A 12,623-nucleotide genomic window follows, 5' to 3' on the forward strand; every position below is an offset into this window, starting at 1 on the left:
ATTTTTGACTGCACTGGGTCTTCATTGCCACCTTTGGGGTCTTTAGTTATGGCATTTGGGACCTAGTTCCCTGAACAGAGATTGAACTCAGGACCCTTGCATTGGGAGCACAGAATCTTAACCACTGGACCACCAGGAAAGGCCCCTGAATGGCATTTTAGATTCTTCTCTGCTTAGGTATTGACCTGAAAATGTCTGACAAAGTGATGTAACTTACATGTAGGGTATTACCAAAATTCTGTGTGCTTAGAATGTCTTCTGAAATGATACTGTTCATTTATTTATTCTTTTATCTCAAAAGATAAAAGCGCTCTTTCCTGAGCTCTTACTAAGAACCAGATAATATCTAGTGGTTGGATATAGGATCAGTGTACAGGACAAAGTAACTTTGCCCATAGCATTTATATTCTGTTGGAGGGGGAGAGCAATAAGAAAAATAAATAAATACACGCATGACCAGTAAGTGATCTTCTTGGCGACAGTGTCCTAGTTACCCAGAGTCACCAAGGAGACATCCAAAACTGGGGTACAGAGATTTCAGTACTATCTGTGCAATATCAGATAAATAGAGGGCACTTTGCATGTGCCAGACTTATGTAATATTTTGCTACGAGGGTGGGTAAAACAGAGATGGCTCCTGACTTCATGCATTTTTTGCTCCCCTCAGCTATAGAATGAGTTGTGCAGAGAATCACTCAGACCTACTCGGAGTCTACTATTCATTCCATCTTGCTTCTGTGTACAAAGACCGCATCCCTGTTCCAAGCTCTTGACCTGGAGGGAAGCCTGGCAGGGCAGGACCAACCAGTTGAGCAACAAAGGAAAGAAACGGAATGTTCAGGAGTGTGAGAGGCGGCAGGGATAGATGAAGCCGTGCCTGAGAGAGCCTTCCAGAGCCCAGATCCACAGTCACATTCAGGTCCAGGGAGCAGGAATCTAAAGAAGATCCCAGAAGAACAAGAGTCTGAGAGAAAGGAAAAGAAGAACAAGAAATAGGAGGGTGAATAAGCCAGGAAGTTGTGCAACTGCCTGGGGCAGTTGATTTGCTTCTGCTGAATGTGCGTAGTCTCCTAGAAGTGCTTTCCATGGGTTGTTTCACTTCCTTTGAAGTCTCCAAATGCCTGGGAACTGCTTTTCAAAGAGTGTAGACAGGCTCTCCTGCTTACCTGCTTGTGCATTTAAAGGTGCACCTTTTCAAAGAATGGTTTGAATCACCGGTGGAGTGAATCACACCATGAGCAAAGTGAGACCTCCCGACCAGGTCAGCACCAACTCCTGACCCGACTCCATTCAGCACCCAGTCATCCAGTGTCTTTCAGGATCCGAGTGCTGGCTGGATATTGGGAACAGAAAGCAGAGCAGGGCTCCTGCTGCTGGGGAGACCAGAGATGCCATGTTTCAATAACTACCAAAAGGCCCTCGAAGCAATATTTGGTAGTGTTCTTGTAGCTCCCTGAAATGGACATATACCCAAAGGACTAGGGGCTGGGCTTTTGTTTATCATTCTGGAACAAATTTGGCCATTTTTAAAGCTGTATAATCATAAACACATGTTATTATTATTATTTTTAAAGACTTGGTTTATTATGAAAATGTAATTGACCCATCAGGGTTTTTTTCCTATCACCCCCTCAGTTCTCTGCAAATATAAAATCATAAAAAGCAGAGACTATGATTTATTTCTTGATCCCTGGAATCTATCATGGTGCCTGTACATAATATATTTGTTAGGTGGCTGGAAATCTCCAGAAGATATTTCATGGTCATCATTTTGAAATTATTGTAAAATTAAAAACTCTATATCAATATTTGAGATAGAAATTGTACAGCTTTTAATTTTCCTCATATTTTCATTAAAAAAGACATTAGGAAGTCCGACATGTTATAATATATTGCAATATTTTCTCTTTTTGAAAAATAACTGAAAACCAAAAAAAGCCATGCACAGCTTGTTCCAATAACACTCTCACCCATTGTGGTCTGAAGTTGGTTTTAAGTAAAGCACTTAATGTCTAACCCTATTAAAATTTGCAAACACTGGTGGCCTAAGGCAGACAAAATCTTAATTTGAATTTTAAGTGGAAAGTTAATTGTTTTGTAAATTAATCAGTAACATGGCTTAGCTCTATTTGCCCGGTTAATTACTTTTCCCTATCCTGTTAATTTCAACTTTACAAGAGAAACTCATTTCTCGAACTCCCCTATTCACTGTTTGCTCATAAGGACGTGCGGTTTCCAAGTGTGTGGTCTTTTCAGTTATACATTTTCATCTTACAGATTCTCATATTGAACAATGGCTTTTGCCATAGGGAATGGAGAGGCCTTGTCCTGCTCAAAATGCTATTGAAAACCTACTATGTGCAGAGCATTTTTTCAGAGAACAATAAGAGATAAAACTATAAAATGATGCAAGCCATGAGTCAGATTTGGAGCCAGGTCTATAAGGAATAGTGAATGAATCAAGAGTATGACCTCAGATGTGTGACAGACTGGAATTCCTCCACTGGCCTTATTACCAGTTAGTTGTAGGACTTTGGGTGGTTCATTTATTTAAACTCCATAGTTGGAGCTTTCTTAGTAAAACTGATTCTATAATGTCGTCCTGCTCAGTCGATAAGTCAGGTGTCTGACTCTTCACGACCCTGTGGACTATAGCTTGCCAGGCTTCTCTGTCCATGGGATTCCCCAGGCAAGAATACTGGAGTGGGTTGCAATTCCTTCTCCAGGGGATCTTCCTGACCCAGGAATTGAATCCCCATCTCCTGCATTGCAGGCCAATTCTTTACCTCTGAGCCATCAGGGAAGCCCAATATGATAAGAGTATTATTCTAATAATGTAGTTGAAAGGATCAAATCATATAATTAATTAATATATTATGTTGTGTAATAGTCTTACTTGTTAATATAATTTAATATCTATTGAATAGTTCTTAAGATTAGCATAACAGTATGGAATCACATTGACGATATTATCTTACATGTTTTTTTCTTTTTCCTTCCTCTTTGTCATTAACTTGAGTTAAACTCATTGTGAATAGATGGATATCCAAAATTAAATTTTGAGAAATGCTCTTTTTTGGCCCTATTCATGATTGAATGTTACAATTTGTGGTCCCAATTAATATCTCCACCTGACCAGAAAATTGTTTCATCTGTTAAGGGAGATGATGATTTTGTTTCTGAATTTTGTCATGGACCCTTTGCTTTTATCATTCAAAGGTGCACATCATTCTTTACATTTTAGTAGAAACATTATGACATGAAATGAAAAGATTAAGAAAATAGTCTTTCAAGCAGTTCCACAAATAACCATGTGGAACACTGTTTTATGCAATTTACAAATGTTTTTCATTTTGGCTTTATGTCAAAAATAAAACAGTTGCTCTTGAGCCACTGAAAAGAACGATTTCAGTGGACAAATAAAAGTAACTCTTGTATCATTCCTCTGCTGATCACCAATAAGTTCTGTAAAATGCAAAGAAAAGTTTTCTTGGATTACAATAAGCTGAGAGCACTGATACATGAAGTGGTTCACTTCATTGCACCAAAATTGTTTAATTCCCCTTTAGCCAAATACGTGTCCAGCACTGATTTGATCATTAAGTACCATGACCTAGTCTGGACCAAGAAGCTACCAAGATGGAGATGACAATGAGAAATAGATAAGAAAGGGATGCCAAATAATGATTTCTGAGTGGGGGACTCTCTGAAATTTTAGATAGGATATAATTGTGGTGTGATTTCCCCAGGAGAAACTGCACTGAATAGAGTATCAAAATATACTTCAAATATCAAGAATCAGATATTTGACCCCCCCCCAAAAAAAAAAAAAAAACCACAAAGTCTGGCCATACAAATAGTTTTCAATAATGTGCTACAGGGGAAAAAAAATGTGTTGGACAAATTTTGTTTTTTCATTAACTTTGATCACATGTGTTCACATAAGAGAGTCCCTTCCTCTAGTTTCCTTTAAGAGATTGTAGGCAAGACAAGACACAACGTGGAATTTAGATCTGAATCTAGGTTCTATATCTGCGGATTTGGCAAACCAAAGCCGTATGGCCTTAGAAAAGCCACAGTCTTTCCTGAATTCATTCAGTTATAAAATGGAGTTAATAAGCCTTACTTCATAGGGATGTTTTAAATGTGAGATGTAGTGCATGTAAGTAACCTGTGATATTGGGACCATTTAATACTCTGTAGCTATTATTATTACTGATAAACTTCAGCTTCTTAAAAAAAAAAAATCACAAATCATTAGAAGTAGGATGGTTGGAACTTCCCTGATGGTCCAGTGGGTTAGGAATCCGCACTTCCAATGCAGTGAAGTGAAAGTGAAAATGTTAGTTGCTCAGTCATGTCTGTGTCTTTGCACTGATCCCATGGACTAGAAGCCACCTGGCTCCTCTGTCCATGGGGTTTTCCAAGCAAGATTACTGGAGTGGGTTGCCATTCCCTTCTCCAGGGGATCTTGGATTGACCCCAGGTCTCCCACATCGTGGGCAGATTCTTTACCCTCTGAGCCAGGCAGAGTTTTAATCTCTGGTTGGGAAACTAAGATTCCACATGCCCCATGTCTTGGCCAAACAAACAAACAAGAAATAAAACAAAAATAAAAGGTTTACTAAAAAAAATCACAGCGAGATCTTTTTTGGCTCACCTCCTAAAGCAGTGAAAGTAAAAATGAAAATAAACAAATGGGACCTACTTAAACTTCAAACTATGAGCAATAACCTGGACAAGGAAGCAACCCAGGTGTCCACTGACAGATTAATGGATAAAGAAGATGTGACACATACATACATACAGAAGTCATTTCTAAGCAGAACAAATAAAGAGGTGGCAAATACAAGAGAGCTGCTAATGGAACTTTGAGAACAGAGAATATTATTAAGGACAAATAGGATGATAGTTCGAGAACATGTGGCAGTGTCCAAGATTAATTTGGGAACAACAAACAAAGAGGCCTATTGATGTGTACACTTTTTTCCTCAGGACAAGATGGCCAGCCAAGTGCAGTTAATTAACAGTGAAAAATAATTAAAAATAAACACAGATTTAAAACTCACAACACAACAGAAGAAAAAAAAATAAATACAAAAACAAATCCAGAAAACAATAGAAATTGGCAACAGCTTGATAGGCAGAAACAAAGATTACTACAAGCAGTGGTGAAAATTAATAGGAACCCCAGACTAAAGAGTTGTTGGTTAGGGATTAATTGCTAGAACAATAAGGATAATAATAGCAAGGGCAATGTGACAGTGACATTTTGTGCTATTATTTATAAAGCAGCAGCATTTGCATGTGTTATGTAGTTGTCAGGACTAAATTTAATTTGGTAAATTTAATTGTCAAACTTAAATCAAGTTTCTGATAATGTAGACAAAAGGGAGATCTCCAGAGAGCAAGGGAACACAGAGGGTCAACATGAACATGCTAGTCTTTGTAGGTTCTAAGTAATATTTTAGTTCTTCCATAGAAATGGAAATAGAAATGATAGAATAACCTGAGTAGGTGGCTCTGTTGCTCTGAATTAAAGAACAGTTTAAAAAAAAAAAAAGCCTTAATCTGCTAATTCTTTCGCCATTACTGCTCTCTGAACTGCAAGTTAATCTTCTCAAGAATTTGATATTATAGAAAATATAAGCAATGAACTTGACTCTAAAAAAATTGTCTTATTTATTATGTCTGGCTGTGTTGGGTCTTCACTGTTGCGGCAAGTGGGAGCTACTTTCTTCTTGTGGCTTCTCACTGCTGGGGCCTTCTTGTTGCGGTGCACCAGCTCTAGGGGTGTAGGCTTCAGTAGTTGTGGCGTGTGGGCTCAGTATTTGCATCTTGGGGCTCTAGGGCACAGACTCAATAATTACGGTGCAAGAGTTCAGTTGTTCTGCAGCAAGTGGGATCTCCCCAGACCAGGGATGGAACCCAGCTCTCCTGCAATGGCAGCCAGATTCTTCACCACTGAGCCACCAGGGAAGCCCTGAACTTGACATTTTAAGCTCTGAATTTCGGGACTTCTGTCCCCAGCAAACTTGTCCCTGGACATGCTTCCCTATCTTTCTCATTTCCTCTGACCTTTGGGGCAGAGTTATTTCAGAATATCATAGGGTAAATTTAAGAAACCTTTCTGAATGCCCTGGGCTAGTTCCTGACAGGACAGCTAACTCTGTAATTATTCTATTGCTAACCCAAGGCTGATTTTGCTTTCTGATCCTAATCTTTTGGCTAAGAAAATCTCAGGAGTGAAGTAGTAATATTTTTGGAATGAGGAAAATATTTTTTTGTGTGAAATAAGGTCCTGGTAAAGCTGAATGCTTCAGGGAAGAGAGATTTGATAGTGAACAAAGCCAACAGGTACATCAATCCATAGCTGGGAGGCAGTTCCTATAAAGGCCAAGGCTCTCAAATACAATGGATCTCTATTTCTGTCTCTGGTTTCCTGTTTTATGTGGATATTCTGCAATATTCCAACAGAGCTGCTAAAAATATATATCACACACAGAGTTAGAAAAGAAATTTTGATTTGCCTCCCTATGAATATAAATATATATAGACACACATACATATGTATCTATGTTGTTGTTCGGTCGCTAAGTCATGTCCGACTCTTTGTGACCCCATGGAATGCAGCATATCAGGCTTCCCTGTCCTCCACTATCTCCTGGAGTTTGCTCAAGTTCAAATATATACATGTATATACATTTTTATTTTAGTTTGTCATTATCTCAACCAGTTATGTCATATTTTTTTCATTTTCCAATTGTATGGTCCTTCCCTTTGCCCAGGTTGGCAAACCAAGATGATAATAATAACAATAAAAATAATAATCTACTGTTTTGATTTCAACTCTCTTTTTATGGATTGCAGATTATTTTCTCAAGTTTAACTTAATTCCCCCTTGACTGCAAATGTTTAACTGATACAAGTCTGAAAGAGAAAATGCTGTACTTTTTGTCAGAAAGAAGGAGATGCTCTAAGTTCATTTTTAAATGAGCCCAACACATGAGGAAAATTACTGTAAATATGAAATTTTAATTTTTTTCTTAATTTCAACAGGTTCATTCTAATAAAATAATAACAGCTTGGCCTACTAGACATTCCTTTTTTTTTTTTCTTTTATAAGACAGTTTACTTTAGCAACTTCTCCTCCTCCTTAAAAGTACTGTTTTTTTAAATCTCTATATCTCTATGAACCACTCAGATTTTTTGGACCATTAAATTTTCAAAGTTTAACAAGTGAGCAGGAAACATACCCTTCCATACCCTGAGTTAAGCTAGTACAAGGAAGCAGAGAAGTAAAATTGTAAATAAAGGATCTTTTTTAAATGCACAAATGAAAGGAAACTAAAGTTTGAATCTTGGAAAGACAGGACAGTGTATTCAAGGTATCCTCTGGGAGAAAACTGCTGGGGGAGTTTCCTCAAATCAACATGAATGTTTGTTTTAGTTCCATTGCTGTCATCATTATTATTTTGAGAAGAAAAAGTCCAAAAATGCATTACATTTACAGGCTTCTACCTTTTACTGTAAGGAAACAGTTGAATACAACTTAGCACAAGGCACATCCCACTCCTCTTGCAGACATGTATTAAACACGTGTAATTGACAAATTTAGTTGATTTGCTGAATATAGTCACTTTGTCCTATACATTTTTATTTAGAGGTACCAGCCATTTGTATACACCTAAAACTTGCACCTGGCTTAAAGCTCAACATTCAGAAAACTAAGATCATGGCATCTGGTCCCATCACCTCATGGGAAATAGATGGGGAGACAGTGGAAACAGGGTCAGACTTTATTTTTGGGGGCTCTAACATCACTGCAGATGGTGAGTGCAGCCATGAAATTAAAAGACGCTTACTCCTTGGAAGGAAAGTTATGACCAACCTAGATAGCATATTAAAAAGCAGAGACATTATTTTGCCAACAAAGGTCCGTCTGGTCAAGGCTATGGTTTTTCCAGTGGTCATGTATGGATGTGAGAGTTGGACTGTGAAGAAAGCTGAGTGCCGAAAAATTGATGCTTTTGAACTGTGGTGTTGGAGAAGACTCTTGAGAGTCCCCCGGACTGCAAGGAGATCCAATCAGTCCATCTTGAAGGCGATCAGTCCTGGGTGTTCATTGGAAGGACTGATGCTGAAGCTGAAACTCCAATACTTTGGCCACCTCATGCGAAGAGTTGACTCATTGGAAAAGACCCTGATGCTGGGAGTGATTGGGGGTAGGAGGAGAAGGGGATGACAGAGGATGAGATGGCTGGATGGCATCACCGACTCGATGGGCATGAGTTTGTGTAAACTCCGGGAGTTTGTGATGGACAGGGAGGCCTGGTGTGCTGCGATTCATGGGGTCGCAAAGAGTCAGACACGACTGAGCCACTGAACTGAACTGAAAACTTGCACCAGTTGCAGAATTCTAGTTGCTTAGGTCTAGGAAGACAGAAAAGATAAAGCTGCAGAAGGAGATAGCAACCTGTAAGTCAAGCCATCATTTAATTACTATTGTGAGTACTTGCTACATAGGAATCCAGAAAAAGAAACCAGAAGAGAATCGCATGGATTTTTTTTCTCTTTTTTTTTTTTTTCCTTATAAATTAAGATTATCAGGTATATACCAATGAGTGGTTTCCCTAGCTCAAAAGAAAACAATACGTGTTTGGTGCCATGGAGGAGGACAAGACTATGTATTTAATTACTTTAGCCTTATTTGTCCCTTGGCATGATCTATTCCCTGATTTCACCCCAGTCAAGCTTGCTTTGAAGTCGCTGAGAAATTAAATCAACCACTTGGATCATATGTGTCCCAAAGAATGTGGTTTCTCAGGTATGAGCAATCTATCAGTCCCCCGATCTCCTTTCACTTTGGCATTCTGACAATCCTAGCAAATTCTCAGGCAAAGATTGCAGTTTATGTTTTGGTCATAGCAGCCCTTACTCAAAGTTTTAGAATCGCCAGTTCAAGGTACAGCTTTCACATCTCAAGGGACTGGTACATTTCTTGACGATTGTGCAAACATTCTTAATTATGCCTCCAGGTAAACATACTGCTGTCTTCTTGGACTACTGAGAAGTACAAAGAATGTTTATGTGCAGGTCCAGTCCTTCCAAGTATTTCTTGTGGGCTTAGACACACCTGAGTTACCACCCCCCTCTTATTGGCTGAGAAAGTTGCCCCACCTGATTTGTAACTTTACCCGCCACAGTCAGTAGCTGGGGGCAACTCGGCCAGCCAACACTGGATTTAATCTAGTTAGAAGTAGCCGAGCAGCTCTTATTTGAAAAAACCCCTGAGTTCTGAGTTCATTACTGCAGGAAACCTGCTCTCCCTCGGGGCGCAGAGAACCTGGCTTCAGAGCAGCCTCACCAGCTCAGGCGTCTGCTCGGATAAAACCCAACCTGGAGGAGAATGGCTACCTACGCCCTGCAAATCGCCGGGCTGGTGCTCGGTGGTGTGGGCATGGTGGGCACAGTGGCTGTCACGGTCATGCCTCAGTGGAGAGTGTCTGCCTTCATTGGAAGCAACATTGTGGTCTTTGAAAACCTCTGGGAAGGACTGTGGATGAGTTGCATGAGGCATGCTAACATCAGAATGCAGTGCAAAATCTACGATTCGCTGCTGGCTCTCTCTCCGGACCTGCAGGCAGCCAGAGGACTGATGTGTGCCGCTTCCGTGCTCGCCTTCCTGGCTTTCATGACGGCCGTCCTTGGCATGCAGTGTACCAGGTGCGCGGGGGACGACGAGACGGTGAAAGGTCACTTTCTGCTGACCGCCGGAGTGCTCTTCATCATCACAGGCCTCGTGGTGCTCATCCCCGTGAGCTGGGTTGCCAACTCCATCATCAGAGACTTCTACAACCCAATAGTGGACATTGCCCAAAAACGGGAGCTGGGAGAAGCCCTCTACATCGGCTGGACCACGGCCCTGGTGCTGATCGTCGGAGGGACGCTGTTCTGTTGTGTTTCTTGTTGCCAGGAAAAGAGCAGTAGCTACAGATACTCCATCCCGTCCCACCGAACAACCCAGAAGAGCTACCACACCGCGAAGAAGTCGCCGAGCGTGTACTCCAGAAGTCAGTACGTGTAGTTATGTCTCTTTTTGAACTACCTAGAAAGCCACCCAGGTGACATAGATGTCCACTCTTTCCAAAACTGAGACCCAAGGGAACATTGATTGGCTGTTCTTAACTGCCCAGCATTACTCACAGGATCTAATTACATCAGCTCTTTATGATTCTATCATCGATTTCAGGTGAATGACAAATTGTATACATTGCTTTGATTATTCTGGAAAGAACAGCAATTTGTTTTCTAAAATGGTTCGTGTGTTTTCTCCTTTTATTAGTTACTTCAAAATGACATTGTTAGAGACAATTCTTTTATAACTGTGATTTCTCTATGACAGAGTGTTATGTATATAGTTGAGAGTGACGTTTCTGTGTCACATTAAGTAGACACAGGCTTATATAGTTCTGTTTTAAATGAAACACTGATTCATTACACTGAACAAATAGAATTCAACTATTGCTTTTCAGGGGAACCAGGGGTAAGATTGAAGAAGGTTAATATTAATTGTTTAAAAACAGCTTAGTGATGAATGCACTTGATTTATAATGAAGGTTAAAACGAAAGCTTTAATCAGCAGGGTAAAGGGAGCTAAATGGCTTTTTGATATCTCGTTTTTCAGCCTAGGAGTTAGAAATCTGAATTCCTTTCTCGTCATTCTCCAGAGGCCTTCCTTTTCTTGTATATTAAATGATCGCCTTTTAAAAGGCAGATATTTTGTCAAGGGGCTTTGCATTCAAACTGCTTTTCCAGAGCTATACTAAGAAGAAAGATAAAGCTATAGTCTAAGAAATATTAAAGACTTTAAGAAAGTGAAGATTTTTTTTCCTCAAGTTTTTGTGGTTGGAGAAGGATGCATTTTGACAAGAAATCTTATATATATACATATATATATGAATATTTTAATAACTATTTGTATAGAGACCTTGGACTTTCATTAATATAAATAACAGAAGAGAAAAATTTTATTTCTTTATTTGATTTCCAAAAAAATAAAACCAAGTTGTCCTTTGTGAACTGCATCTTCTTATATGTGGATATTTAAGTCAAAATTGTCATTTCAGTTTCCAAAGGTGAAATTTTCATTTGTTCCAATTTTGTTCAGTTTTACTAAGGTACAAGTATACTATATCTTTGTGTTTCCCTCCAGATTTGACTGAACTGTTAATCTGATTTGAAAGTTTGTATATATATTTTTCTAGCTTAATCGACTATGTGTATCTGCTTTATATCCTTTGTATTAATAAATTGTGCTTTTGATATTAATTTGATATTTCATTTTTCTTCATTTTTAAAATATTTTAATAGCTTGTAAAGAGTTTTTAGAAACCTGATATTTTCAGCTTTGCAATTAAGAAAAGGCTTTCAAAATCACATTTTAAAGATAATGATAGATTCAGCATTAATTTTTGAGAATACAGAGTATCATATATCATTTAACATGATATGCTTACCATGATTGGATTCACACACTAGTATTTGATGCTGATAATATATTTGTAATTTTTGAAGATAATACTATAGGTTCCAAAAATCTATATCCTGCAAATATTATTATTATGTAATAGCTATTTATGTACAAACTTTCCATAGGGAAATATGTCCCTGCCTCTGAGAAATAGTGTTAATTAATAACAGTGGGTAATGTTTTAGGCACATGTGTTTTAAACTAAGACCTCTGTTGTTTTTTATGAATTATATCATTAAATCTCTTATAAGACTGACATGATTAGCTCAGTTCACAGACGAGGACCCCTCAGAACAGTTCATCGGTTAATCAGTAAGTGTCAGGAGATGAAAATAAGGACTGTCTGATTTCTTAGTCCAAACACTTTCTATTCGGTGCAGGCAGATTTTCTTCAGCGATGTCTAGCTTGTGAACTGATTTTTGTATGTGAAAATAACTTGGTTAACTACTGTTAGTTGGGAAAACTTTTAGTGTTTTTTTCTGAGATTGGTGATTTTCCAATAACTAAATATTGATCTATCTTAGGCAATTCTGCCCTCTTGGGTCAAAACATTCATGAGAACAGAAATAAAGAAAAACTAAGTGAGCATCTTGGAGAAAAAGAAAAAAGAAAAAATATATCCAATTTTCTAAATATCAGCCTTTAATCAAACATTATTTTCAGTTATAAAGTTCTCCCAAATGGCCCAGCTCAGTTTGTTATTTGCATCTTTTTCCCCTTAAAGAGAATTTTAACACTACTGATTTTTCTTGAGTAAAACCTTTTGATACTCACCTGTTGAGTATCTCTGAAACCTTTTTCCAACTTTCCACTTTACTAACGCCTCCTCTCTTTCCTACCTTCTAGACTTCTGTAACCACCTGCAGGATCTCCTTCCTCCAGCTACACTCCATGTTCCCAGTTCAGTTCTTTCTTAAATGCAAGGGAGGGATGGGATGATTGGGAGATTGGGATTGGTGTATACACACTACTACATACAGAATAGATAACCTAATGAGAAGCTGCTGTATCGCTCAGGGCAGTCTGCTCAGGGCCCTGCGGTGACCTAGATGGGAGGGGAATCCAGAAGAGAGGGGATATGTGTTTGTG

The 12,623-nt window shown here is 38.7% G+C and overlaps 1 protein-coding gene across 1 annotated transcript; it reads left to right on the forward strand.

Moving 5' to 3' along the window:
* Positions 1-9,189: 9,189 nt before the first annotated feature.
* Positions 9,190-11,333, forward strand: CLDN8 (claudin 8). Its single transcript, XM_043892862.1, has one exon. The coding sequence runs from the start codon at positions 9,410-9,412 to the stop codon at positions 10,085-10,087; it is 678 nt and encodes a 225-aa protein (XP_043748797.1). The 5' UTR covers positions 9,190-9,409; the 3' UTR covers positions 10,088-11,333.
* The last annotated feature ends 1,290 nt before the right edge of the window (positions 11,334-12,623 follow it).

This window comes from Cervus elaphus, chromosome 31 (genome assembly GCF_910594005.1).
Source record: "Cervus elaphus chromosome 31, mCerEla1.1, whole genome shotgun sequence".
NCBI classification, from domain to species: domain Eukaryota; kingdom Metazoa; phylum Chordata; class Mammalia; order Artiodactyla; family Cervidae; genus Cervus; species Cervus elaphus.

Coding starts and splice junctions, on each gene's coding strand:
- CLDN8 (XM_043892862.1), top strand. CDS start 9,410: ATGGCTACCTACGCCCTGCAAATCGCCGGGCTGGTGCTCGGTGGTGTG.